The following is a 26,702-nucleotide window of genomic DNA, read 5'->3' as shown; positions in this document are numbered from 1 at the left end:
GTGGCCAGTATGGAGTGAGAGAGATGATGCACGCCTGAGGAAATCAATTTTATTTATTATCATTACCATAATCATTTTTCGTTTCGTTCATGTCCAGCCAAACTCGCACTGCCTTGTATCAATAATGCACCAGTCCCTTAATTTGCCGGTGTCTCATACTGCTGGACTTGCTCCTCAGTCCAATTCCAAAATGCCTCGGAGTTGCCATCCTCGGCGGCCTTCTTCAAGTCCCCCCGTATAGTCAGAAATCGACCCCAGGGCCCAACTGGTTCAACAGTGTTAGCATGCGGTCGCGACCATGGTAAATGGTAGCCAGTAGCGAAGCAAAAAAGAAAAGAAAAGAAAAGAAAAGAAAAGAAAAGAAAAAAACTTACCCCAATGACCGGACCGATCCAAGGTGACTGCGGGCGACAACCCGGCAAACAACTCAGTATAGGCGCCGAACTTGGGCGGATGCAGCACAAACGTCTTGAGCATCCTCGACATAAACGCCGTCTGCGTCCTCCACAGCTCCGAGTCCAAATTGCCCGGGTTCAAGGCGATGCTCAGCACGCCCTTGTCCCGAAACCGCTTCGCCATCTCCACGGCGTGCAGATAGTTGCCGGCCTTGCTGAGCGCATAGCTCGTGAACTCGGACTTGTCGAGGCGTCGGCCAATGTCCTTCATGTCGACGCCGCCGCGGGGCACCACGGGTGCTTCGGCGGCGGACGAAGCGACCCAGATGACGCGCACGGTGCCGGGCTCCTCGGCGGCGGCCGTCTCGACAAGGCGCTGCGAGAGGAGCTTGGTGAAGAGGAACGTGCCGAGGTTGTTGACGCCCAACTGCAGTTCGTAGCCTTGTTTCGTGGCGGACCCCTTGGGCGGGTTCATGACGCCGGCGTTGTTGAAGAGCACGTGGAGCTTGGGCTCGCGGTCGAGGAACTGGCGCGCCGAGGAGGCAATGGTGGTCAAGTCGGCGAGGTCGAGGGGCAGGAAGATGAGGTCGCCGGTGGAGGAGGGGAGGGAGGATTTAATTTCCGATATGGCGGAGAGGGTCTTTTCCTGGGAGCGCGCGGCCATGTATATGCGTGCGTTTTTGGAGTAGAGGATGCGGGAGAGTTCTTTGCCCACGCCTGTGTTGGCGCCCGTGACGATGTATACCTAGTGTTTTTGTGAGGTTAGGAGAAGAAGAGTTTTTGTTTTTTTAGACTGTTGGAAGGGGGGATTGAGGGTTCCGGAAATACCTTTTCTTTGAGATCAGGGAGTTCGAATTCTGTAAAGAGTGGTTTGGGGGGGTAGAGTTGCGACAGTTGGTCGATGAGATGCTTGAACATGGTTGTGTTTGTGGAGCGTCTGATTGAATGGATATGAGGTGATGAAATTGTGTGCTGTAGGGAGGGTATCCGGCACAGAGGGGATAAATATGAAGTGGTTGAATTGTATGCAGTAGGGAGTATATTTGGTATGGTTGGTATGGTTGGTGTAACATGTAGGGAGTCAAGGGTGTCTATATTTAATCTGACGGTAGTTGGTGAAGAATGATGCACAGTCGAGACAGGAGCAGTCGGGAAAGTGCGATGACGCGCGGGAAGCCACCAGCCACAGGAGGCGGCTGCAAGGCATTGGGGCAGTCGGTGGCGCTCCTCGGCACCTACCCTTGCCCTGCATATGTCCAGTTGCCGAGGCCGCGGGAACTGGATTACGCCATCACCGACGAGTGGTGCCATGTCTGGACCTCTTGTTTGCGACATACGCAGCAAGAGCGAGTCCGAGTGCGATGGGCTTGACAACGCCTCCCACACAGCCACATGTCTTTTCCTTCTGGATTAAGACGCGTGCCGATGACGTCTAGGCCTTCAATTTTCGATGCTCGCTCGCCTCCCCCCCCTGGGTTGCGACAAGTGGAGCTAATGTTTCGGACAATGGTTGACAAGTGCCGTAGTCCGTGGTCCGTGGTCCGTGGATGCGGATGCGGATGCGGAGCGGTGATCGGATCGGACGAGTGTATCCCGCAAATGACCAAACAAGGGAGATTGCCATGTACTACATTAAGGCACGCCAACCATCTCCTGTTCTGTGCTGCGGAGGACGGGGGTGGGCTGCGGACAACCGCTCCAACGGCATCTTGGCCGTAGCCGAAAAAGCCGACTGAAATTACGGGTCGCGCGGCTTTGGAGCTGAAGTGGCCAAAAAAAAAACCCGCTGCCGTCGTTGGAATCCGGGGTCCCCGCGATACAAAATGCCATCATTGCCATGGCCCACCTCCCCGTCCGGAGCACAGCATCAAGCACCATTGCGACAAAAGCATCGCGTCACTTGCCATGTCTCGGAAAACCGTGCCCATTGTCCACACGCAGCTATGGAAGGATAGACACGTCGACGAGAAATATACGCCCGCCCGACCGTCCGCCGCAGCCGAAGCCACGTCCACACGACTCTCATGCGGGTGCCGCACCAACAACGCGGGCCTGGCGGCCTGGTGTGTGCTGCACAGCGAGCAAGTCCACAGCGAGGAGTCGGCGCCGGAGTCAACGTCGTCGGAGTCAACGTCGTCGGAGTCAACGTCGTCGGAGTCACCGGCCAGCCATGGTGCCCGCGAGGTGCCCAGGGTCGAGGTGACCGCGGCAACGGCTTCCCGGGACGACATGTTGCTGCACTCTGAGCTGGGCATAGTTTGCCCGCTTTCACAGGCGTTTGACTGTGTCAGCGTGACGGACAGCGAGCGCGACTATCTGTACCGGAGATTGTGCGAGGGTCTCAAGGGGCAGCACGGGGCGAGCAGACAGAGTCAATTGAGCGAACTGCGACATCACGGGAAGCTGGATGCGGCAAACGGGGACGAGCATGAGAATGAGGAAAAGGACAGGCAGTTCCAGACCTGGGTGTGGCAGGAGTTTGATAAGTGGGTTGAGTTCATGCATCCTGACGGGAGTCGGAGTGTCTGATAATGGAGAATGATGAATTATACAAAATCCGTCCATGATACTGCGTATGCGGCCGCGGCAAGACAAGCACGCCGGGACAATCCTCTCTTGCCTGCACTTCAAGACCTGAGGGAGGTTGTTCGGTTGATCCTAGATTGGCAATCTGGCGGCCGCCCAAATATCTAATCCATTTATCCATCCATCCCTCATATATCATTCGATCCAACCTTGGGGTTGTTTCAGCATTGGCAAGTTTCTGCGCAGCGCCAGCCACATCCGGCGCACCGCCCTTTGCGGCTCTATTAAACTAATCGACTCATATTTGACGACTACCCTATCGCAGTCGCTCCGCTGCGACGGCCTCTCCAGCTTGGCAAGGAACTTGTCTGGTATCCTCGTCGTGTAGACGTAAAGCCTCTTTTCCTCTCTCGTAGGAATCCCCATCAGCGTTACCCTCTGTCCGCCTTCACCTTCACACTCCCTCTGGCTACCGTCTCGTCGCTGCTGATGCTGTGCTAGCCCAATCAGTATGCCCATGATGTACGGGTCTTCGCACGCCTCCGCTGGCTGAATCAGTTGCAGCTTCCTGGCTCTGCCCCGGCTGTGCCTCTTCCGAAAGATCGATATTGTTTCGAAATTGGCGTACGCAACGAGCTGTGCCCCCCCGGAGTTCATCTCGAAGATGTCATCCGGCCGCAAATGGTTCACAGTCTTGTCGCCAAACTGGAACTCGACTTTGGCGGCTTTAAGAATACTGACGTTTCGAGATCGAAATCCATTTGCGCTGGTACCACTGTGCGCCTTCTCATCAGCGCCTGCCGAATAGCCCTGCAACTTGCACCGTTTTGCAACCACCTATATCTCGACCTTGTGCGAACTTACCGAGACGGTACAAAGCCAAACTCGGCAAGAAGAGCCCTCATGGCCAATTTCTGCCTGTCCGCACCCTCTAACAGCAGCCCTCTTGTGGCGACTATTGCATCCGAGCTCGGCCAATGGCGCTCGTCTTCTCTCAGTTGCTCTGCGTCAAGGCTCTCGTCGAGCTTGTTACCAAGGCCTTGTTGCTGTGGGCCTTGCTGTGGCTTTGATATTCGCACGTCTACCTTCTCGAATGCCATGTTAAGCAGCCGAACTTGGTCCCCAGTCCACGCGATGGTGGGCACGTACAGTCGCTTCACTCTGTGTTCCCGAAGAATTGCATTCAGCGATCCTGCTTCGGGCTGCTTGCCAGAGCTGTGAATTGGCCGAGGGCTTGCCTCCAGGCGCGTCGTTTCGCCATCTGCGACGACGACAGGCCCCTTTCGCTGTACCCTCGTGCCGCACGGGTTTCTCGCGATGCAGTCACCGAAATTGCCATGCTGCGTGGAATCTGGTTGCGGCATCGTCGCAAACATGGTCGTGTCGCCCTCATGCGGCAACGGGTAGACAAAGAGGCCAAAAAAGAATTACAAACTTGCGTACTAGAAATGGCGAGGCTTGCGGGCGTTTGTTCAATGTTGACGTTTCAAACACAAAGGGGGCAGGCAACAGGGACACACCGTCACTTGGTGACATAAGCAACCTGGGACCAGCATTTCGTGGTCATTTGTTGGTCTTGACCCTTGTTCGTACATACTCGGAGCAGGGACTCATTTCGCAGCAACACCTAAGACAAATATACCCATGCTTGTTTTGAGAGATACGTATGTTATCAGACTAAAGGGGGCCAGAGATGCGTTCTTCAAGGTGCGATTTGCACGGGGCCACAGGGCAACGATTCATAGCTGCACATTGATTATGCCATGGATTCTGACTGATGTGGGCGTAGTCTTCCATAGGCCATCTGCTGCTGCAGTAAGGCACGGAGTTGGTAGTGAATATAAAAAAGCAACTTGCAGTCCTGCCACCAATGTTATCGTGTGATTGGCGTGCCATTCTGGCTGCAAAAATAAAGTGTGGTGGGGCATGCATCTACTAGCCGGGTACGGACTAGTATCCGGAGGTGGGTAGCGGGCAGGGTTGTGAACTCGTGCGTGTGAGATGAATGGCTTTGTTCGCGCCATGCCATTCTTCACATCATCATTCTGTCAACCGTTCTTATTCCCCTTCCAAACCAAGTTGCAGCCTCCATCGTCGCTACTAGCATCGTCCGCGAGACAATTACTGCTGCCAAGATACAATTTGAACAAAATAATCAGCGGTAGGTAGCTAACCTTCAATCAACGAGAACCCATTCGTTGCACGCAAGCAACACAACCACACGTCATGAGTCATGATGTCTGAGCATCGCGCTGACAGAACCACCATCATCAGGCACATTTCAATTTTGGTAACACGGCACCATGTGCTCCGGAGGGAAAAATGAAATGAACAATGACCCGGCCCCGAGGCCCGCTCAGAAGCCGCAGCGTCCAGAGCGTGCAAAGAATCCCTCGTGGAATGCCTACCCGTCATCCGCTGCATCATCATCAAAACAGCACACCTACGCACCACCATCCGGACCACCGCCCAGCCAGCAACAATACGCCGCACCACCGGGTCCGCCACCATCCCATCACCAGAATGAATTCGCGCCTCCAGCAGGACCTCCTCCAGACCACAAGCCCGGATACGCACCGCCTCCTTCTAACCAGGACTGGGCAGTCCCTCCTCCCGAGGCCCCTCCGTCCCAGAAGACAGCCGAGCACGACTGGCAAGCCGTGGTGCCCGACACGTCTCTCTTCCCTCCTCCGCCGGCCATCTTCAGCGGACACGACTACTCGCCCACAAATAATGCTACGGAGGAAGAAGCAGAAGCCGGCGAGGCCTGGTGTGCGCAGCATCCTCTCACCCAGCCCCTGCATCTCGACGCCGCGGCCAAGACGGCCCTCCACGCAAACAACTTCCGCCTCATGGAGCCCGCCGGCTTCAACGGCAAGCTAAACTGGCTGGCACCCGGCCACTGGGAGGCCTCGACATCAAACAACGCCCCGGACAAATGCATCATCGGCTACCCGCCGCTGTACCTCGTCCACGAGCACGACCCCACGCGCCACGGCCAGCCCAAAACCATTTACTACGAGGTCAAGGTCCGCCGCGGCAACAAGAACAACACCATAGCCGTGGGTTTCACCGCCCTCCCCTACCCGTCCTTCCGCCTCCCGGGCTGGCACCGCGGCAGCCTGGCCGTCCACTCAGACGACGGCCGCAAGTACATCAACGACCGATGGGGCGGCAAGGACTTCACGCACGCGTTCCGCAAGGGCGAGACGCTGGGGATCGGAATGACCTTTGCGCCGACCGGCACGCCGCGCCCCGACGTGTCCGTCTTCTTCACCAGGGACGGCGTCCGCGCCGGCGGCTGGGACCTGCACGAGGAGACGGACGCCAAGCAGGACTTGCCGGTGACGGGGCTGGAAGGCTTCCACGACTTGACCTGCGCCATTGGCGTCTTTGACAGCGCCGAAATCGAGGTCGTCTTTGATCCTGCCAAGTGGAAGTATAAGCCTACGTAGGCACTGGCGCACGGCGGCTTTACTTGTTTATTCTCTCTCTTTTTTTCACCCAGAGAGACATGTTGTGTCAAGTCTTGTTGAACCAGGCACTTGGAATGTTCAAAGCATTGTTTTTTTTACATCCTTGCTGGTGCTTTGTATTATCCTGCTTGATCAGGATACGCCGTCATTTCTATGGAAAGAGCGACTCGTTGGCCCTTACAGCGCTGGCCAAATAATGCCAATGCATGATTTTGAAACCCTCGTCCCAAATTGAATTGCGCTACGCCTGGTATGCGATACAAGTGCTGCCGCAAATGCAGAACAGAATTGGGACCACCATCACTATGCCTTTAGTTAGATATTCTAGGTCTCAAGTCTCGCAGACAAGACTCGCTTTTAATTAGCCTTTTTTGTTTACACTTACACTGCTTGTGCCCTGTGCATGTGCCACCATATGCCGTATATTTACGACTTCGTGAATCATCTCCCGACCTACAGCAATCTCGTACCACGTCCTCGTCCTAACCAGTCCATCAAAACGCCTAGTACGCCCAGCTTTGCTCATGAAATGTACATGTTACATAGGCCCCCCCCCCCCTTTGAAATGTAGAACCAGTCATTTAAAAGATCTTGGTAATGCTCTCCCTGACAATCACGCTATTCTGAGTCGCGTCCCTCTTTACACGGAAAAAGCTGTCGCAGAAATCACTACATCGCATATGTCTCAAAAAGTCCTCGTCGTGCGTAATCACAATGAGTTGGAAGTTACTCTGCGCCTGCCTCGTCTTGATAATCATGTGAAGAGACTCCGCCAAGCTCTTGATGTTGTCGCGGTCCAAATTTGTCGTCGGCTCATCAAGGGCAATCAGCCCGCAGTTTACGCCAAAGGACTCTGCAAGGGCGAGGCGGATGATGATGCTCGCGAGGACCTTTTGGCCGGCCGAGCAGCGGCCGCGCATGTCCATTTCCGTGTCTTGCTTGACCATGCAGAGGCGGTAGTTGTAGTTGCGCTTGCCCGAGTTGGACTCGTTGTCGGAGCGAATGAGGATCGTGTCAATGTCTGTGCCTTGGTAGGTGGACTGCCAGAGTTCGCCTGCAATGCGGTTGACTTCTGCCATCTTCATCGAGTGGAATTGCATGACGGCTTTGTCGACGGCTGCTCCGCACTGGGCTAGATCTTCAATGGCGGCTTTGGTGGTTTCGACACGGATATGGGACTCGCGGTATTTCTGTTTGGCTCCCTTGTAGTCCATTTCCCACTCTTGTAATAGCCTGCCTAGCTCTTCATCCTTGGTCTTCATAGTGCCCATGACGGATCCTCGTTCGGCAAGAAGGCGGTTGGATTGGTTCTCGAGGCTGCGTGCCTCGCTCTGCAGGCGTTCGTAATCTTCATGAGCGTTGCGATCCTCAAGTTCTTCAATCTCTCCTCGGAGAACTTCTAATTGTCGCAGATGTTTCCGGTAGTGGAGATTGTCGCTGATATTCTTCTTCATACGGTCACCGCTGTCAATGTCTTGCTTCAACTTGTTTGCTCGAACAGTGAGGTCCGCAATGTCCTTTTCAGTGTTGCTAATAGATTTCTCCAAAGCCGCTATCGCCCGCAGATTGGATGCCAAGTTTGACGGCCCGCCTCGATCAATGTAGTCCTGTATATCATTATCAAGCATTTTTATTTCGCTGACAGAGTTGGCAATCGCGTCCCGTTCGTCGACAATCACTTGCTCCTTGGCACGGCCTCGTTGAAGGGTGTCATCACGAGCGGATCGAGCATCGACGATGCTAGGTTCTACCTTCTCAAGCTCCTCGTCGGCCCGTTGGATAGTCTCCCGCTGATGAGTCATGTCGTCTCTGAGGGCCTGTATTTGATTCTGGATATCATTCTTCTTGTCTAATTGGCCAACCGCCTTGCCAATCTTGTTCCTGAGTTCACTTCTTTCCAGCTCTAAGGAGCCTAGTTGGTCCTTCATGCGCTGTCTATCCGTAGTCAGTTTAGCCACCCGGTTTTTCAATCCCCTCATTTGCTCTCCAATACTAGCCTGCAGCTCATGAATCTCATCAGCGCTTCGAGTGGTACCACCAGACAACTGTTGTGACATGATGCGGTCCACCTGACTTTCGGAGTCTTGAATATCTTTCATGAGCTGGGAGATACCTGAAACAGTCTTGGACAAGTCATCCAAGTCGCGCACTCGGCCGTCCTCGCCAGCAACTCTAGACTCGTGTTCTTCTAATTGCCGTTCGAGGACGTCGTATTCGCTCTCAATCGCTTTGCACTCGTCACGTATAGACGGAAGCTCTGCAGTCAGGCGCTGGTATGTGTCGTAGCTAGATCGAACTTTACGCAGTGATTCCAGGCCAGCCATGGCCTCTTTCAGGTCCTTCTCCACGTCGACCTTGCCCTTTGGGTCAAGGTTCTTTTCGATCTTTTTGCTAAGACGATCCAAACTAGCGCTTTGACCGTCGTCGAAATGTCGTTCGCAGAGCAGGCAGCGCTTCTTCGACTCTAGCATTCGCTTGCACTTGTTGTAGTAGTCTACAAGTGCATCAAAAAGACTCAACTCGTTGCGATAGTCTTCGACCTGTTGTTCTACCGAACCAACCTCTTCCTTGTAGTCATCAATGACTGCGCCATCTCGGACCTCATGGAGTGCAGTCAAAACTTGTTTCTTACACGTTTCAGCCTCTCGGGACTTGGTCTCTTGGGACTCCCTGGCATTTTTGAGCCTGTATTCGATTTTCTGTTGTTTCTGCTTGGTCTGCTCTAGACTTCGTCGAGCGTCTTGCAGTGCCTTATTTTGCTGGGTGAGAGCAGTGTGAAATTTTGTTTCCAGTGTGTCAAGCTCCCAATCACCGCCGATTGCCGCGGCAAGCTTAGACTTCCATGTATTAGTCAGGGTCTCGAGTTTCCGTTTTCTGTCTGCGACCTCCTTCTTCCTATAGTCAAGTTGCGCTCTTTCAGAAGCGAGACGAGTGCATTCGACTAGTTCTCGGCCAAGCTTCTCGTTCTCAGTTTCGAGCTGCCATAGCTTGTCGTTTTCGTCAGAGATTTGTTTATCCCAGTTGGCCTGTTCCATCTGAGTTTGTGCCCTGCTAAAACGTGCACCAATATCTTCTAGCTGGCCATCCAAGATAGCCTTGGCACCTTCGTCAACATCAATTAGACTGGCCTCGTTCTGCAGGACACTAGTGCGCTTTTCAATGGCTCCGATACGTTGCTTTGCCGACACGCGGTCCTGGGTTCTGGCAGCTTTTCGACCCTCCAACTCTGTAATTACTCCGGTCGCCTTGTCCAATTCTGTGGCATTCTCCTTCTGCAGACGCTCAAGGTCTCGCTTCTTCTCAGCGAGAAGTTTCTGGATCTTTTCGTTGAAAGACTTGACGTGCTGTTCTGTCAAATCCCCATCGTAGCCTCGAAAGCCGTGTGTAACTGCAGCTTCTTGCACCATCTCCATGCGAGCTTTTACTTGTCGCTCATATTTATCCTTGTCTGACTGATTTTTGCCCTGTTCGGAAAGCTTTGTGGACAAATTCTTGCGCGAATCTGCCAATTCTTGCTGCAAGTCGTTGTACTGAGACTTGCTTTGCTCTGCTTCTTCTCGATATCGCTCCATGCTATTTTCGTATTGGGCGAGTGCAGTCTCAAGCGATGCGTCGTCCTCATGAAGCTCTTCAAACGTCTGTTTCAGCTCGTTCACGGCATCTTGTCTGTATTCCAGTTGTTCTTTCTTGTTCCCAAGATTTTGAACAATTTGAAGGAAACTATTGGCTTGCTCATGTTTGCGGCGAATCTTGTCCTGAGTTTCCTGCATCTCGGCCGAAAGAGTCTCGCACTTTTCCCTAGCATCCTCAATTTCGGCCTGCAAACCGGTCATTCGCTTTTCTGCTCTTTCACCCCGGTCTTTATTTGCCTTGTTATGGGCTTCATCGTTTTGTAGCTTGCCCAACTGCTCCACATGCTTCTTGCGAAGTACCTTCAAGTTGTCAATGGCCTTGGTATACTTGAGGGCTTCGAATATTTCGTCAAATCGCTTCTTCAGGGCGGCAGGTTCGCTAAGTGGCCACAAAGACTCGTCCTGGTGACAAAAGATGACAGCATCAAGGATAGCGGGTGAGACGCCGAGTCTCTCCGGGATCATTTCATCAAGCTGAGCCTGCCTTGTGGAAGTCGTTGTTCGCTCGCCATTGTTCACTACGACAAGAGAACAGTCAAGAGTTTTCTGCGAACGAGTCGTTTTCTTAACCGTCAGCTGTAGGCTGCGGGTAGCGACATGCTGGCGGTCGTTGATGGAACGAAATTGTAACTTGACCTGGGCCATGACCTCTTTCTCTCCACAGAGCTAGGAAACATTAGCGCAAAGTCCAGGATGAGGATGGCATGATGGCGAGGCGACACTACTCATCGAGACCAGAGCTTACTTTGGGGTCATGAATGAATGCACCGCCTTTGCTGTTTGGCGGCAGCTCTCCAGTGGTGGCATACTTGAGACACTCGATAATGGTTGTCTTTCCAGATCCATTGTATCCGACAATCAAAGTCAAGGGCGTATTGAATTGGATGGCCTCTCGAACCGACGGACTAAACGACCGGACCCCAGAGATGGAGAGTTTGTCGATTCTCGACATGTTGAACGGTGCAATGCATTGATTTGAAGGCCAAAATTGAAATCCGGTTTTTGGCTCAGAGTTGGGCGTGACAAGATGGCCTGCTGAGTGAGGGCCGAAGCTCGGAGTTCTCGTTCGCCTAAACTGGCTCGGACCTGTGCACTCAGTTGCAAATGTGCACGTTGAGGGACGCGCCAGGCAGCGGGTCACGCGTTTGGTTGCGGGTTTTGGTGACGATGAGGGGAGCGTCTTCACGTGCGTGCAGGGACCTTTAATCAATGTCGTATGCGCCACGCATGTGCCACAAGTTAAGTAGTAGTACAGAATCTACATACATACAGATACGAAGTACCGCACGCAGATATTGTGGGCACGAGCCACCATTCAATACTCCGTACAACTGAAGACTTGATCACTTGAGCTCGACACGTCAATCATTGGGAAGATGATAACTAGTGTGAATGCACGGTGCGAAAATGATTACGAAGTACTCCGTACTACCAGTAATTATCTTCTCAAGTACTCCGGACTCCGCAGTACTCCGTCAACCCGTATCGTTCGTAGCACAGAATAGTGGCGCAGCCATGGCTGGGACTAGTAGTACTCCCTATTGGTACGGAGGACAAGAGGTTCATTTGCACGGGTCCAAATCTGCGTCTCACTCGTCTTCAGACAACTGATTGACGCCACGGTCCGAGCAAATCGGAGAATTACAAGGCCGATATTTGCACTGGTTCAGGCTAGTCAGTAGGTTGGGCCGTTGGACCCCTGCTGAAGCTCCCAGCAGCAGTCAAGCAGCGAGACAAGCCCTGCCTGTTGAAGCAAAGTTCGAATGTGCATTGTGAGGCCGTTGCAGTGTTGGACTAGCCTTAACTGGATGTATTCTGTATGTTTTGAAGTATATTGCAGAAAATTGATGCTTCTGGAGCTCAAACAGGTAGTGCTCCGTGGGCTTGATGGTTGCTAAGCATTGTCAGGATGCAAGTGTGTCGGCGGCATGGAATACCCAAGCCGTCTTGGGAACCGCAGCTTGGCCCCTGCTCAGGAGGGGTAAAGAGACAAGATGAAAAGTCACAATTTGCTTTTGGAGACGACAGAGACAAATCTGACTGATGACATGTCAACCTGTCGAACTGGGACGAGAGGCGACCAGCGAGGGATTTCGATGAAACCGGACAGGTCGGTAGAATGGCACAAAGTAGGCGTCTGTGCTGCTCTGTACCACGATACTCTGGCGACAGCATTTTGCAATGTGGATATGGAGTTGCTGCACACTCCGTAATGCAAAGCGCCTGATATTTGAGTTGACGACGCTGTGGCAAAAGAAACAGGAGCGAGGGGCAAGCAAAATGAAGATTGCGACTGCTAATACTCCGTAACAATGACTGATCTGCTCCCCCCTTGCCCCAACTTGGAAACATGGACTTTTCGCTTTTCCCCATGTTCCACTCCATCGCAAATGCTACCCAGATTCGGCCTCTTAAGACCAAAAGCCTTCAATGGCTAGGAATCTGTCCGCCTCTCAAAGAGAGTCCCGCATTCTTCTTTTCCGTCTCCCGCAGCGTCTACTTTGCACGACAAAGCTCCCAAGGTCCGCGCCTCGGCTCAATTCCTCGGGTGGCAACCAATCCTCTGGCCCTCATTTCGCCTCGAATGATCCTTTGACACAAGGAATGCCGTAATATAGCTCCATTCGTTGATAGCAGCCGCCGGATGAGCTTGCAACCAAAACACGTCGGGTTCTTTTGGGGATGCACATGTGGTGGTCATTTGCCGTGCCAGTCTCGAACCTCTTATTAGATTTGGCCGTCGCCGGTCCTAACCTGTTGGGCCCTAGTAAGACTTGCTTTTCCCTTTCTTTTCTTTTTTTTTGTAAAAATAAAATTCAAATTGCCAACCAGTCCCCTTTGCCCTGCCATGCCGGACCAATGGAGTAATAGTAAGCTTGGCTACCCGGCCACTTTTTTTTGGCAGTTCTGTACGGCGTAGTACTAGTATTGTAGTCTTCCATGGACCCGAGCAGCACGAGATCGACAGTGCCACGGCGGGAGCTTTATGGCAAAGCTCTCCGCTTTTTGCGGGCGTTTTGCTCCGAACCAGTCGTGACTTGCAGGAGCGAGGTGCAGAACTGAGTCCCTGGCACAAGACAACAGGCACCTGGTAGCTCCCTCCGCCCAGGCGTTGGGCTAGCGAGCCCGGCTGGCGGATGCAGAGACCAGGGTCAGCTGGTTTGCAGGTTCCGGACTACAAATATTGAAATTGTTTATCAGGAAGCTGTTTGAGTCGCAACTCATCACCACCCCGAGCACCACCCTGACTGGCTGCTGACGGCCTGGCGTCGAACTGATCAAGTGGTTTGCCCGGCAGGTGGCGCTGTGGCTCTGCGTCTCCGTAGCCTGGCCGCTTTGGGTCTAAGTACTTGAAGGAATACAAGATAACGGAGTACTTACTCGAGTATGCACTGCTCAACTTAGAATGGAGTAACTTCAAGTACCAACCAGCTTTGGGGACCCCGTGCATGCATTGCCAATGGAGACCCCCTGTACGAGGTACCCGTCGCCATGTACCAATTCTCTGATTAGCTCCCACTCCCTGCCTGCTCCCCCGTAATTTGTCTAGAAGTTAGTACTTACTTGGTACTCCGTAGTGTGTACCAGACATTTGGAGCTCGTAGGCTCTGTCGCCATGGGATTCTTATACAGTAGCACACGCTGCCGCCAAGAATTCGTGCATCGCTCTCTTGCTCTTCTTATTCTTCCTGCTCCCGTTAGTTCGCTCAACGACTTCGTTTAACTCCATCATCTTCCCACCGTCGACCGGTTTGCTTCCCGCTCGCCGGCGTAACGATTCCCGCCAGCACCGGACGGCTCTGGCGCCGGCTTCGACCTCTAGAGAACTGCCGATATCCGACAACCAGTCGGCTGGTTCTGCTCTCCAACCCAGCATTTGAGCATTCCAAGTGCTACAATCAGCCTCTACAATCCTCTCCCGCGCTGTGCAAGTTCATCTCGGGCGCATCACTCCCCTCAGCCGGTTCACAAAGCTCCGGAACTGCCCAAGTGCTCGCTATGTTCCCGCCACGGAACTGAACTTTGACGCCAACCCTAACCCTGATCCGATGCAGTTACATGTACTGGAGCTATTGCAGCCGCAGAGCACATCGAGACAATCATGTCCCACGACCCCCCTCCACCTCCGCCACCCTCTGGCAATTTCTATGGGTTTTCGCCATTCAACTTGAACGATTTGAACAATGCACAGAACTCTCCGGTTGGTCCCTGCTTCCTGTTTTCATCCATACCTTTGCCGTGGCCTGCGTTGCATGGCGAGTCCGAGAGCTGACAGAAACCCCTCCCTTGTACCACAGTTTCCCGCCGGCGGGCCATCTAATCATGATTTAATGTCCTTCTTCGATGACGCAGATATGATGGATCCCTTTGGCGACGTATCCATGAACATTGACTCGGGAAACGGCGCACAAGTCATGCCCGTACCCAGTTCAATGCCTGCCAATACAAACGAAGACGTCGCTATGATGAACGATGCCGACGCGCAAGCTTCTTCCTCGAACGCTGCTCAACCACAGGATGATCCGCTGGCCATGGCGGTTGAGAAGGTGCCCGGAGCTGGCCCTCTACCGCCCCGTACTTTCGCCCAGATGAGTCTCAACGGTGGCGGTAGCAGTGGAAGTGCAAGCGCAAGCACATTGACCGACTTTACAAAACGGAGAAATTGGCCGGCCAAGGTGGTGGAGGAGCTGAAGGACTTTCTACATATCCTCGACGCCAACGGCCGAATCAAGTATGCGTCCAGTAGCATTTTTGGCATTTCGGGATATACAGCCGCCGAGGTTCAAGATGTGTTTTTGAAGGATCTGATCCATCCAGACGACCAGGGAGTTTTTGTTGCGGAACTGAACGAATCCATCGCCTCTGGTAGTCCTCTGCGAATGTTCTACAGATTCAAGACTAAGTCTGGCAACTATACTGTCCTGGAAACTGTCGGCCACGCCCATATCGCGGCGGCAAGATTTGCGCCGAACCCGAATAATCAATCGCCTTTCTGCCAAGCTGTCTTTATGATGTCCAGGACGTACCCGACCAAGAATGCTGGGCTTCTTGACTCATTTTTAGAGCACAAGATGGAGAACGAGCGGCTGCGACGCCGCATTTCAGAGCTTCGGAGAGAAGAGGAAGCCGAAACTGAGGAATCGAACCGTCAATGGGTGCAGAGTCAAGAAGGCCGGTCTGACATGACACCGTCCGAGACCACAGGAACATCCACCCCGTTTTTCCGCAACGCTAGTTCGACAAGCGATATGCAAGCAGACGGATCCGCACTTACAAGAGAAAATCTTGAAGGTGTTGCGGCAGGCCGAAACTCGGACTCTCTGGGCGATAAGATGGCGCGCTACGAAGGAAGTACGCATGCGGAGACAATAGAACTGTTAACCGGGCTGCGTTATCTTGAAGGGGAACGCAGTAGAGGAATCACGACGGGTGGCAGCAGCCCAACGCTCATCAGGGGCGATGCCGGCATTGCGATCCCCATCGATCGAGATGCCAGAGCAGGCGAGAAGAAGAAGAAGTTGAAGACGGCGGAGGAATATGTCTGCACAGATTGCGGTATGGCTGCCCACAGGAAACCGCATACCCGTTCGACCCGTTTTATGTTGTTGTCAACGCAGTGGCTCTTTTGTGCTTACTAACTGTGGCTGTAGGGACTCTGGACTCCCCGGAATGGCGAAAGGGGCCCAACGGACCGAAAACGCTTTGCAATGCCTGTGGCTTACGATGGGCTAAGAAGGAAAAGAAGAAGACCAATGCGTCACAAAAAGGAGCCGTGGCGGACCAAATGATGGGATAACATTGCTACCAGGGGTTTCTGGAGAACTTGCTTTGGGGCGACATCTGAGCATGGCGCGGCGTCAGTTGGAAGCACTCGAGGCCATTGACGGTTGAAGCGTGACGTCCGGACGAAAATGTTGGGCGTTTGGAAATCACATTTCTTCAGGGACACCAGATGTGTACGAATTTGTTGGCAACGATACGTTAAAAGCGGCCACAGCGTTTTTTAGCACTGCTTTTCTCTTCCCATTTTTGTTCTGGACTAGATGACAGTACAGAACGGCCTCGGGCATCTTGTATGCAGTTTGGCTTGGCCATGCGGGGGTTTTATGCGTCATTTCTGTGTTTATTCTTACATTTTGAAGTTGTATGATGGGCATGATGATACCTGGGCGGAGTAACAAAAATCAAGAGGCACAGGACACAGCGTGGGCTCTCGGGACTTATTTTGGGTTGTTTATTTTGGGATTTATACTTTGAGTAGCGCAGGGAATTTTCACAGCAAATTCAATGAGCGAATCAGTTGGGAGACAATTCCCCTACATATGAATGACGCAGCATGCAACGTATCGAGGGTCGGCGTTCTGCTCTCATATCGTGACGTATGTGAAGCTCTTGCCGAGCTTTCTTGACACAGAAGCTTCGCAGAGGCAGAATTTAGAGTTTTGCCCAAGTGTCTGGTGTGTCGTTAACTGGTAGCTTCATCATCCCCGGCCCAGCTGTACCGTGGAGCCCTGCCCCGCAGTTCTGCGCCTGCTTCAGCGTGTCACTGCTCCTGAAGCGCTTCTCGGCATTGTCATGACGAGGCGTGATTTGATGCCAACTACCAGAGCGGGCAGCCTTGACGACGGACCGGCGAATGGGCCAGCCGAAGAGTCATGGTTTAGGCCTGCCCTTTTCACTATTAGTTTCACTCCGGGCTTCTTCTTGCTTTCTCTTCCTTTTCATTCCCCATCTCCATCAAGCAGCCTCTTCGAAACCCCGTATCTGCTAGTCCAAAGATACATCTAATCGTCATCCATCATGGACAAGCTCCTCAGCGTCGGGAAGGACATGCTCCAGCAGCAGCTGTCTGGCCAGGGGCAGAGCCAAGGTGAGTGCGAGATTCTTGTGAATTGCGCCTAGATCAAGGGGAATTATTTACCCCTCGTTGACGGATTAGCTGTTCCCCCTCCCCTCCCGTTTTTCCCCCCCTCTTTCCTTCGCGGACCCTTGCCTGACGATAAGCTACCCCACCATGGAAGTATCCCTGCTCCATCAAGCTGGCGATGACTCGACGAGGCTTCGAGGAAGAGCGCGGCGTGCCGATACGATTTTTGTCAGGCAAGACTCTTTGGTCTAACACGAACCTCTGCAACAGGACAGTCCAACAGTTAGTACAAGCCGCGGCGGTGCACCTCTCCCAGGCCGAGCGACTAACAGCCATCAAGACCAGGGCGGCAGCGGCGGCGGCAACAACAACAACAATAATAACAATAACAATAACAACGGCAGCGGAGGCAGCGGCGGGGGTTTCCAAGATGACATCCTCAAGATGGCCCAGCAGCACGCGTCCAGCAACGCCGGCAACTCTGGCAACAGCGACCTCTTCTCCAACATTATGAGCGCCGTCGGGAACAAGCAGCAAAAGATTCAAAACGAGGACATTGACGAGCAAGGTGGGCCCTGCAATCCTGATTCCTCAACCTTTTTTGTTCTCAGTGGCCTGTCACAGCTGACAGCGCACGTGTCAAACAGATGCCATCAAGCAGCACCAGCACGCCTACAACAACGACGGCAAAGGCGACTCCAGCTCGCTCGGGACCGCGGCCGCCATGCAGGCCCTCAAGAAGTTCACCCAGTCCGACAACAACGCCAGCTCGGGGACGGGCCAGGCTGCCTTTTTGGGCATGGCCATGTCCGAGGCTAGCAAGGTGCGTCATGGCGCTTCTTTTGTTGCAGAAGCGCAAACCGGCCCGGAATCAGGGGTTGTCTCTTCATTGGGAACTAATTCGTCTTGTAGCTCTTCGATTCCAAGGCTTCGCAGGGAAAGGTTGCGGACGGAGCTAGCAAGGAGAATGTCGTCCAGCAGGCGGCTGAGATGGCCATGAAGATGTACTTCAAGAGCCAGGCCCAGTCGAAGGGTGGATTGGCCGGGCTGGCCTCCCAGTTCATCAAGTAAAAGGGGTCATGTAGCATATGGGATGTCGACGGTGCGGGTTGAATGAGAGCAGAGCCATAGCTTTTAAGAAGTAGTAGTATCTTTTTTTCCCCAGCCCAGCAACTAGCTAGCTTATACTTTATGCTGGACACGGAGCACGTGTGTGCAGACATGTGACGTCGTACCCAGCGACATGAAATGATCACGAACGTGTATTCTACGGCAAAGGAGAAGAGCGGTGGCCTTGAACAGCCTACCAAGAGGCCTTCTGAAGCCTTCTCAGCAACACCAAATCATAAATCCGGGCAAGATACACATCTAGATGGCACACGGGCATCCCTCACACATCGCCATCGTCGTCATAGCGCCTCTGCACATCATCACATCACGCAGCAGGGCCTTGTCCCCGTAATCTCAAATACTTCCTCCTCCTCGTGCCTCCTCGAAGACGCAATGCCGCTACCCTCGGCGCCACTCGCCCCTATCCTGCTCTCTCGCTCCGCCGCCCGCGCCTTCATCCTCCCAAACCGGTGCTCCAGCCAGCCCGTGAAATCCGCGCTCTTGCCCCCCCGGAAATCCGCCTGGTAAAACTCCATCCACGTCCCCAGCCGGGCCTTCACGCCCTCACCTGGCGTGGTGACCCAGCCCATGCACAGAGACGGCGGGAGAAACGTGCACCCTAGCGGCCGTAGGTCCTTGACCCGCTCGGCAACGTTCATGACTTGCGTAGTGAAGAAGGCCATGTCCTACTCGGGCAGCAGGTCGTGCGGGTTGAAGATGCGCAGGATCGGGCTGAGCATCATGGTGATGGACATGAGTGTCGCTGCGTTAGATTCGCATAGGATATACAATGTACATCCTTACGAAGGATGCTGGGGTCGCCTTTGGTGCCGACGGCAACCCCGGGGGGGGGGCTGCTTGTGCGCCGGCGATCATGCTGCCGAGGAGGTTGACATTCGAGCCTGGCCTGGTCGTAGCGTCGGCGGATCTCGTCCAGGTGTAGGTCTGATTTGTTGAGGTATTCGGGGTAGTTGAGCAGATTTTTGAGCTTGATGGTCTCCGGGCCCGAGATGTTGGTTTGCCGGGGTGAGCTGGCGCAGGGCCGGCTTTTCGGGACGCTATATATTGCGGTTTGAACTGAAAGTTGTGGTTTGTGACGACCTCAAAGACCTGGGTTTTGATGAGATACCGTTTGTATAATTTTTCCTTATTATTTTATTGTGATTGGGAACGCTTGTCGTCGAGGTGATGAGTGGGCCAAGTTGGACATGGCCAAGAAATGAAGCAGCCGCTTAAAGCAAGGAGGGGTGTGATTCCCATAACCTGCCTGCTGAAGCCGTCGTCCCAGTCTCGAGCGGCTTCAGAGTTGAGAATATGCACCAAGCCGTGGACATGCACCGATAACTCTTCTCTGCTGCCACCCATCCAGTTCTACACCCTCTCCATTAGCAACCAATTCACAAATATGAGAGTCCCCTATGAGGAGTTGCAAAATCATGCTGGGCAGTACAGAATATATAATCTAACCCGCATCAAATCGGGGTTATAGAAGCAAACACAAACCTGGCAAATCATGACGAGATAAATGGCAAACAATGTTTCCACCGTCAACACCTTTCCCGGTCTATCAGCAAAACAACTACCTCAAAGCCTTCAGCGCAACCGCGTACTCGGTTAGCATAGGCACTGTACTGTGATCCTCCCCGTCCTGACGACGTTTAGCCATCTAATTTTGCTCGGCGGGCTTTTTGACGTTGATTGTAAATATCTTTTGGTAGGAAATATAGCTCTTCGCTGGCGCCATCGCGGATTATTGTACTAACGACTCGGGCTTGGATGCTGGCATGCTCTGAAAGGCGTGCAATTTGCTTCTTTTGCGGTTCAGTAAACTTTCGATAGCTTATGTGTGCTGATGGGTTACTTGATTTCTCGTGATTATGTGAATTTAATTCCCTGTAATGCCATTTATACTGATTATTGTCATCACGAGAAGCCGTTATTTTAAGCCGATATTTGCAGTCGGTCTTTCTTGTGCGAGACTTTCGAATTCCAGTCGCTGTAGAAGGTCTTTTGTAGCCGCGGTCACAATCAAGGTAGCCCCAGGTTGGCTGCTTCGTGCCGTTTATTTCGATCATTTTGCTCATGGATCTCTTCGTGAAGCCAACGCCGTTATTGCGGCCAAAAGCTAGTACAGCATCGTACAGCTCATTAAAAGAGCTATAACCTTCTGATGGCGGTATATTGGGTGGCGGATTTTGAGGGCTTTGAGGGCTTTCTTCATCCATCGCGACAACGTTGTTGTGTTGCAAAGGAAGGAAAAATTGGCAATGCTGCTGCCTCTTGGAAAGTGTTTAGGCGACGGTTTGTAATTTCCACTGTTGCTGCCATACATACCTAGGTACTCATGTAAAGGATGTGGTTGAAAAGTGGGGCGGTCGCGCACCGAGCAAAAGACCTATGGTCGCCGAGAAGGCACCAGCTCTTGAGGCGTGTACAGGGTGAGCAGGACGGCTGGGCTTGGTCACACTGGGACATTTTCTTTGCTACTGGTGTTCGCGGATTTCTTGTGTTGCCTAGTGCGACGCGGGAGTTTCATCTCCAAATACGCGACCTACCACGCCTGAAAAGCGAGATGGGGGTCAAGTTACAACACATGTAGACAGAGGTATTGAAATACTGGCTTTCTTCTTCCATGTCCGGCACGCATCATAGTTCCTCCCGGGAATGGCTGGCATCCCGTCCGTCAAGCGGGGACCCGTGCGATGTTCGACTAGCGAGGGGCAGGGGGCGGGCGATTTTACCAGAGCGGGAAATATGTGGTGAGGCGGCGGTTCATAACTTGCGTCTTCGAGACGGCTTTGCATCTGGCTGTACCGATTGACGGTTTGAGAGCTAGTTGGTGTCCTCGTAGGCTACCCATGTGCCTGGGCGCCAGTTGCGTAGTTGTCGGGTAGATCCATGTCACAGGGCTTTTCAACGCCCTTTTTCTGCATTCATGAAATCTTCCTTACTTGACCCTTTTCATCACTTTCTTCGGGTACGCACGCATGGCAGTACAGAGTACGGAGTACAGCGTTTGCAGGTCCGCTCTGTCGACGCGCAAGAGTATTAGAGATGCGCCAGCGGCCACGTAGATCCCTCGAGCGTGGTATTCTGGTTTTTGCGCCGCTCACGCTCTTCCCGTGCCTTTGCCTCCTCCTTCTCACATCGCTCTTGCTCCAGCTCTTTCTTTAACCGGTCGATCTTATTTTCAGACATTGGTCCTGACCTAAAGTGCGTTAAGGTAAGCTTAGAATAAGGCGCTGTATATCCTCGCGTTTACCTGTTGTAACTCACAAATTGTAGCGGCTGTCCAAAGCCGCATTTCAGCCAGACCTGGAATCGAATTGATCGCGCTCCCAAGTAGTGCAGGCGCTCAGAAGATCAACAACAGCAACGATGCTTTTCATTCCGCAATTCAGTACGAGTAAACACTGCTTGATTTTCTGGTAGAAACATCTATGCAGCGAAGCAGTAGTCAGGAGGTGGCGTGGATGAAGGAGTCTGACTTCGTATGGCGGAACTTGTAGTGGGTGAGTTAGCACATCTCGGTCTTCGACCACATTCACGAGAGTCGACGGCAAATACTATCCAAAGTAGCTTCGTCCTTGGCATGACTTTAAGAAAATACGTCGACGACGACACTTTGAGGCAATCAAGGCCGCATGCAAAGAAAGGCGTCTTTTTCATCAGGAAACAACGACCGGAAACATAGGATGTGTTTGGGCGTACAATTCAGCAATAGCCGCCGGGATATCACGGCAGTAAGCGACCAAGAGCCTTCCACGCCACAAGATTACTTGAAGCAAGGACTGGACCAAGCAGGCAAATAGCTTCCAATCAGAGAGTCAAGCCTTCCTTGACAAAGCCTGATAGATAGGGCGTCCGAGTATATCCTGACGGAGGCGGGAGCCACGCGTTTGTCTTAAACTGCTTTACAAAGCAACATGTAGGATCTCGGCAGCGTCAGTTAACTCTACTATGGCAAAGAAGAGGCTGTTTATAGAGGTTATGCAGCGGATCTGCAGCAGTAAGACTAGGAGCAATAGCGCCGCGCGGGAACATGAGAGAATGGAAGAAGCTATTGCCATGGCACTACGTAACCCTGGAGCTGATCGAGCCTGGCGTAGATATTACTCTCGTGCTCCAAGTCAAAGTGTAGCCGCAGGGCTCGAGCTCCAGCTTGAATAGCATCCCTCTTTCCCCCAACCATCGTCGCACTTATGATACAGACTTTGACGTAATTGTTCGCGCATTAGGCGGGTGAATGTAATGCAGACTGGAAGAATTACTGGTAAGCATCAACTCCTATCATATTAAGAAGTGGCATCTGGTATTTATTCGTCTTGTACGTGCAGTCTAATAGCAAGAGGTCAGAGTAAGCTTGGAGGTACCGTAATAATACAGGATGGGCAAACAAGATAGCGGTAACCCGCTGGTTCTTATTAACCTGAACACAGCTCTAAAAGCCTTTACAATCTAAATAATTAATGAGAGCATATATGGAGCTATGGCCTTTATGCATGCCATCTTTAACCTTGGAAATGCAGTTATATATATCCCTTCTAGTAGCTAATAACTGAGGATGCGGTTGCCGAAAATATTGACGTCTGCATGTCTCTCGGGGAGACGCCGGCAGATACAAGCTCCGGCACAGTAGCCTTGCTCGACATGGAGTCATCGAGTTGCCGATGGGTAGTCGGTTCATGATTATGCTTGGCGTGCTGTATACCTGGTCAATGGTGTAGAGACCAGGTCATTTTATCCAGTGACTCTTTAGCTACGACCGAAAATGAGCAGCTCGTACCACAGGTTGCCGTTTTACGTTTGGGCTCATGGCCAATAGTGCTGCAGGGCGGCCCACAAATAGGATTTTGCGACGCCCGGAACTATATTCTGGAACGATGTCCAGGCGTCGCTGCCGCGGGAGCGCTGCGCTGCGCTGGGAGCTTAGGCTGCCCCTCTCTACGGGAGAGGTGCCGGGGTGACAATACCCGCAGCTGCGTCGCATGTGTATCCAACCAGACATGGACTTTTCCAGGTTCCGTGTCAATCAGCACCACCAGTTCAAGTCTAATTAAGCTAACACCCAGGAAATATGTTTCTTCCATCTTTAGTTTAGAAATGACCAAAGTTTTAGCAAAATCCCGCACCGCAGCGGCTGCTGCTGCTCGCGTCTATCTCTCAGGTCAGTCCGTTGGACAGTATAGAGTCTGGTATAAGAATAATATGCAGCCGTAGTCGGTTTTAGAGCGGGCGCGAGGCTTGGTCTCTCGTACAGGCAGGCAAAGCTGCGCCTTGTATTTATTTCATGCGCAGGCGCGAGGCTTGGCCTCTCGTATAGGCATCTAAAGCTGGGCCTTGTATTTATTTTATACATAGGCGCTCCGGCCTTATACTTGGCGCTGCCGTTACGAGGAGTAATTCTTTTCCTTTTTTGGCAACTGCGACCCACTATATAAAGTTGCGGCATATCAAAGTAATATTCGCGATTTAAGGGAATTGCTACAAGGGCATAAACCTTGCGCCGGCATGAACATTATACATGCTGGCATGACTTTTACCACTTGTAATTGGCTTAAATTTTAGGTACTTCTCAACAAAGGCAGTGTAGCCAGCTTCCTTGACATCTCCTAAATCACTTACAGCCTGGTCTGTTACAAGCCTAATAGTCATAATCGCGGCCGCAATTTGTCTCCTACTTTTTGTGAGATCAGGCGTAGCGGAAGGCGCTACTAGTATTAGGCGAGAATTACCCTTGTAGAAGAGGAAAGCATGAACTCCTCTCATCTGAACGTGGCCATGAATCGTAGAGCTGCTTGTTTATTTTAAGCTTCTCTAGAGAATACTAAATAAAACAAAGCAAGAGGCTAGATATATATTAAAGGTTATCGTAGTGTATTATAAGCTAGATTTAGGGCTATATATAATAATATGCGGATAAATTAGCTACTTTAGGTAGAGGTAGCAGAATCTAAGGCAGGTTGACAGAAAAAGTTTAAGCTAATCAAGGGAGGTAAAAGTTATACCGGTATACAGTTCATGCCGGTATAGCAATTCCCCGATTTAATGTACTATATACTAGTCGTACGTTATTTAATATGCTTACCTCTACTCTCTCTGCCTCGGCGTTATTATTACAACTGTTAGAGAACAGCTCCACTTTAAAACTTGGCTCGAGCCAAAGCTTTCTTCGGAGCTCTTACTCTACTTGTAAATAATCGTTTTATTCAAGTCGCACTAGATCCTATTCGTGCTCTTACACCGTTACAACTCGGGTGTTAAGCGAGGGTACTTATGCGGCGCCTAAAAACCCGGCCCACGTAGTAATCGAATTGTTTTAATGCCTGCGCAGACCAGGGTGTGATGGGGGTAATAGGGGAAGGTAATTACACCATGTATACATATATTTATGTCCTTTCTTGTCTTATATAATCAATTGTACCCTGCTAAACAGCATATAAAAGGCATAGTTTATCCACGCTTTTCACTGAGAAATCCCTTCTATCTCTCTGTTAAACTCACCCCGCTTAATCTATTTTATAACCTGATCTATTATCTAGTATCTTTATTATGAAGCTGTTTCTAGTCTTTGTTGTCGGACTCGCTTCCGCCTCATACGCGCAAACCCTCACGCCGGTAAGATTTTATCTACATAGCGCTTTACAGGTAGTTTGCTGAGTTGTAAAAACAGCCGTTTGAGGGTTCGCTAGGCGACGTGTGTTATGGACTCGAGCTGGAGGCTCGGGTCTAGGTAGGATCCTAAGCGGAGCCGGCCCGGACCTGGTATGGATAAACTTTAGGCTACCAGAAACCTTGAGGTCTAGGTAGAACCCTAAGTAGAGCTGAACCAGACCTAGTGTGGATAAACTCTGGGCTAAAACAGGGTATATTAGGAAGGATAAGGAGGAGATAAAACCTTTTTTCTTTTCTCTTTTCTTTAAGTTTATTCTTACTATTTAGTGACGCATACGTGCAGCCGCAGGTATGGCCAGTCCCTCACACGTGTTGGATTATTACTCCGCACATCGTGTCACTTGTAAGGCGGTTGAGGGCAAGCCCGAGGTAAGCACTATTTCTAAGGCCTGATATAACGAGTGCTAATCTACAAGTAGCTTACAAATTATCACATCTGGCATGTAAGTATTACTTTATTATTTATATCGAATAAATACTAATATTATTATAGCAAGAAAGCACTGACGAGGCAAGCGGTCCAGCAACGCAACGCAGTTCTTAACAACTAATAGCTATTTAGATACGTCAAAAGTTTGTTGCCAACTGTCCTCAGGACCGTGTAAGTTTATCTATTCCTGGCTAGTATAATTTATTACTAATTTATTTCCCTAATAGAACATCCAATGCCAGAAGGACAAGCCTCCGTTTCGCACTACAAACTTGCTTGTAAGTTTTCTGTAATCTGTTATATAATATATATATTAATAAGTAGGATGTCTACGTATGCCAAGTTACCAAGCCCTAGTATAAATCTTGCCGGTAACGCGTGTCGGGTTTTATAGTTATGGCTTGCTTGGATTAAATGCTTAGGTGATAAGATGTGTTGGAAATTAAAAAGTTAAAAAAAAATTGAAAATATAAAAGTATATAGTATATTTTTTGTATAACTAGCTAATTAAGCGTAATATATATTACGTGGGTTATCTAGATATATAATATAATATATTTTTATTTATTATTCAGCGGAAGGCCGTAGTTATATACTATCACGTTATAAGACTTATATTAACTAAGCTTCTTGATGAAATTCGCTGCAGACTCCGTCTACAGCTCTCTTTTTAATACCCAAAAAAAGCTTAAAAAGTATAGCCTGGTGTTACACGGAAATGGGCCGGTTACACAAGGGCTACGGTCACGGGATTAGGGCAGAAGGTTCTTACCGACTTCTTGTATAAATAGACGGCTTCGGTCCCTCAAGGCCTTGAGGAAAACCAAGGACCTTTGATACCAAAGACTGTTATTAGATGAATTGAGTAATTGCTCCAAGCTAGGCCCTTGTCACACCTGGAGAGGAAAGTATAATATAGTCTAAAGCAGAGTATCCTTCCAACCAGCTCAACCAATCCAGCCCTCAGATTGAATCGATTGGAGACTTTCACAGCAAGAATTGGTTATATTTAACTACCCAGAACCTATAATTGGTTGGAGTTGGATAAGTTGCCAATCTCATCCGGAGGGATTAACGATCAGGTGACCTTCACACTTCATAAAGAGCCTCATTTTTATCCCGTCATGAATTCCCATATCAGGACGGGAGATGTCTAGTGAGCACCGGGAGACCGTATAAGAGCTAAAGAGTCTTATTCAGGCTGCCATACTATATAATACCCTTGTTTTTCTATAAGTAAACACACTATAATATAGTAATACCCTAATAATCTAACCTTATCCTTAATACGCCTACTATAACGGCTAAGGTTCCCAAGAGATAAACTAGTTATAGTTTATATTAGTAAAATAACTAAAATAATTAATCTAAGTAATTAATTATTATATTAATAATAAATTATAAATTATAATTAAGTAATTAAAGTTAAAAAGTTATAAGTAAAGCTTATTTAATATAATAATTTATATTAAAAGCTAAGAAATTAGAATTTATTTATAAAATAAATTTAAGAGTTTTTATATATTATAATATTTATTTATTATTTATTAAAGTCTTAATAAATTATAATTATATATATATTATTAGTTT

General features: G+C 50.8%; 10 protein-coding genes across 10 annotated transcripts; 5 read left to right on the top strand and 5 right to left on the bottom strand.

Annotated features, from left to right (window-relative positions):
* Window positions 1-137: 137 nt before the first annotated feature.
* On the bottom strand, window positions 138-1,313 carry fc-sdr_2 (Short-chain dehydrogenase/reductase; the record flags this gene model as incomplete). The annotated part of the gene is made up of 3 exons (XM_014686294.1): window positions 138-265; window positions 375-1,140; window positions 1,224-1,313. 3 exons carry the CDS (start codon window positions 1,311-1,313, stop codon window positions 138-140), a joined length of 984 nt encoding a protein of 327 aa, XP_014541780.1.
* A 987-nt stretch (window positions 1,314-2,300) lies between these two features.
* On the top strand, window positions 2,301-2,924 carry G6M90_00g091290 (uncharacterized protein; the record flags this gene model as incomplete). The annotated part of the gene is made up of 1 exon (XM_014686293.1): window positions 2,301-2,924. One exon carries the CDS (start codon window positions 2,301-2,303, stop codon window positions 2,922-2,924), a length of 624 nt encoding a protein of 207 aa, XP_014541779.1.
* A 192-nt stretch (window positions 2,925-3,116) lies between these two features.
* Window positions 3,117-4,297, bottom strand: G6M90_00g091280 (uncharacterized protein; the record flags this gene model as incomplete). Its single annotated transcript, XM_066131396.1, has 2 exons — window positions 3,117-3,696; window positions 3,786-4,297. The coding sequence occupies 2 exons, from the start codon at window positions 4,295-4,297 to the stop codon at window positions 3,117-3,119; spliced, it is 1,092 nt and encodes a 363-aa protein (XP_065987278.1).
* A 927-nt stretch (window positions 4,298-5,224) lies between these two features.
* ssh4_1 (Protein ssh4) lies at window positions 5,225-6,376 on the top strand (the record flags this gene model as incomplete). Its single annotated transcript, XM_014686291.1, has 1 exon — window positions 5,225-6,376. One exon carries the CDS (start codon window positions 5,225-5,227, stop codon window positions 6,374-6,376), a length of 1,152 nt encoding a protein of 383 aa, XP_014541777.1.
* A 602-nt stretch (window positions 6,377-6,978) lies between these two features.
* On the bottom strand, window positions 6,979-10,981 carry rad50 (DNA repair protein rad50; the record flags this gene model as incomplete). Its single annotated transcript, XM_014686290.1, has 2 exons — window positions 6,979-10,695; window positions 10,775-10,981. The coding sequence occupies 2 exons, from the start codon at window positions 10,979-10,981 to the stop codon at window positions 6,979-6,981; spliced, it is 3,924 nt and encodes a 1,307-aa protein (XP_014541776.1).
* A 3,150-nt stretch (window positions 10,982-14,131) lies between these two features.
* Window positions 14,132-15,826, top strand: CGPB (Cutinase palindrome-binding protein; the record flags this gene model as incomplete). Its single annotated transcript, XM_014686289.2, has 3 exons — window positions 14,132-14,230; window positions 14,328-15,585; window positions 15,681-15,826. The coding sequence occupies 3 exons, from the start codon at window positions 14,132-14,134 to the stop codon at window positions 15,824-15,826; spliced, it is 1,503 nt and encodes a 500-aa protein (XP_014541775.2).
* A 1,004-nt stretch (window positions 15,827-16,830) lies between these two features.
* On the top strand, window positions 16,831-17,968 carry G6M90_00g091240 (uncharacterized protein; the record flags this gene model as incomplete). The annotated part of the gene is made up of 5 exons (XM_066131395.1): window positions 16,831-16,900; window positions 17,168-17,179; window positions 17,238-17,465; window positions 17,545-17,720; window positions 17,810-17,968. 5 exons carry the CDS (start codon window positions 16,831-16,833, stop codon window positions 17,966-17,968), a joined length of 645 nt encoding a protein of 214 aa, XP_065987339.1.
* A 359-nt stretch (window positions 17,969-18,327) lies between these two features.
* On the bottom strand, window positions 18,328-18,666 carry G6M90_00g091230 (uncharacterized protein; the record flags this gene model as incomplete). The annotated part of the gene is made up of 1 exon (XM_014686287.2): window positions 18,328-18,666. One exon carries the CDS (start codon window positions 18,664-18,666, stop codon window positions 18,328-18,330), a length of 339 nt encoding a protein of 112 aa, XP_014541773.2.
* Window positions 18,667-18,693: 27 nt separating this feature from the next.
* Window positions 18,694-20,232, bottom strand: G6M90_00g091220 (uncharacterized protein; the record flags this gene model as incomplete). The annotated part of the gene is made up of 3 exons (XM_066131394.1): window positions 18,694-18,770; window positions 18,812-19,065; window positions 19,919-20,232. The coding sequence occupies 3 exons, from the start codon at window positions 20,230-20,232 to the stop codon at window positions 18,694-18,696; spliced, it is 645 nt and encodes a 214-aa protein (XP_065987289.1).
* Window positions 20,233-24,973: 4,741 nt separating this feature from the next.
* On the top strand, window positions 24,974-25,469 carry G6M90_00g091210 (uncharacterized protein; the record flags this gene model as incomplete). Its single annotated transcript, XM_066131393.1, has 5 exons — window positions 24,974-25,051; window positions 25,102-25,125; window positions 25,245-25,283; window positions 25,340-25,390; window positions 25,437-25,469. 5 exons carry the CDS (start codon window positions 24,974-24,976, stop codon window positions 25,467-25,469), a joined length of 225 nt encoding a protein of 74 aa, XP_065987442.1.
* Window positions 25,470-26,702: the final 1,233 nt, after the last annotated feature.

Source organism: Metarhizium brunneum, chromosome 5, assembly GCF_013426205.1.
Source record: "Metarhizium brunneum chromosome 5, complete sequence".
Lineage (NCBI taxonomy): Eukaryota > Fungi > Ascomycota > Sordariomycetes > Hypocreales > Clavicipitaceae > Metarhizium > Metarhizium brunneum.
Note: the sequence above shows the minus strand (reverse complement) of the source record. Positions and strands in the feature narration are given on the sequence as shown.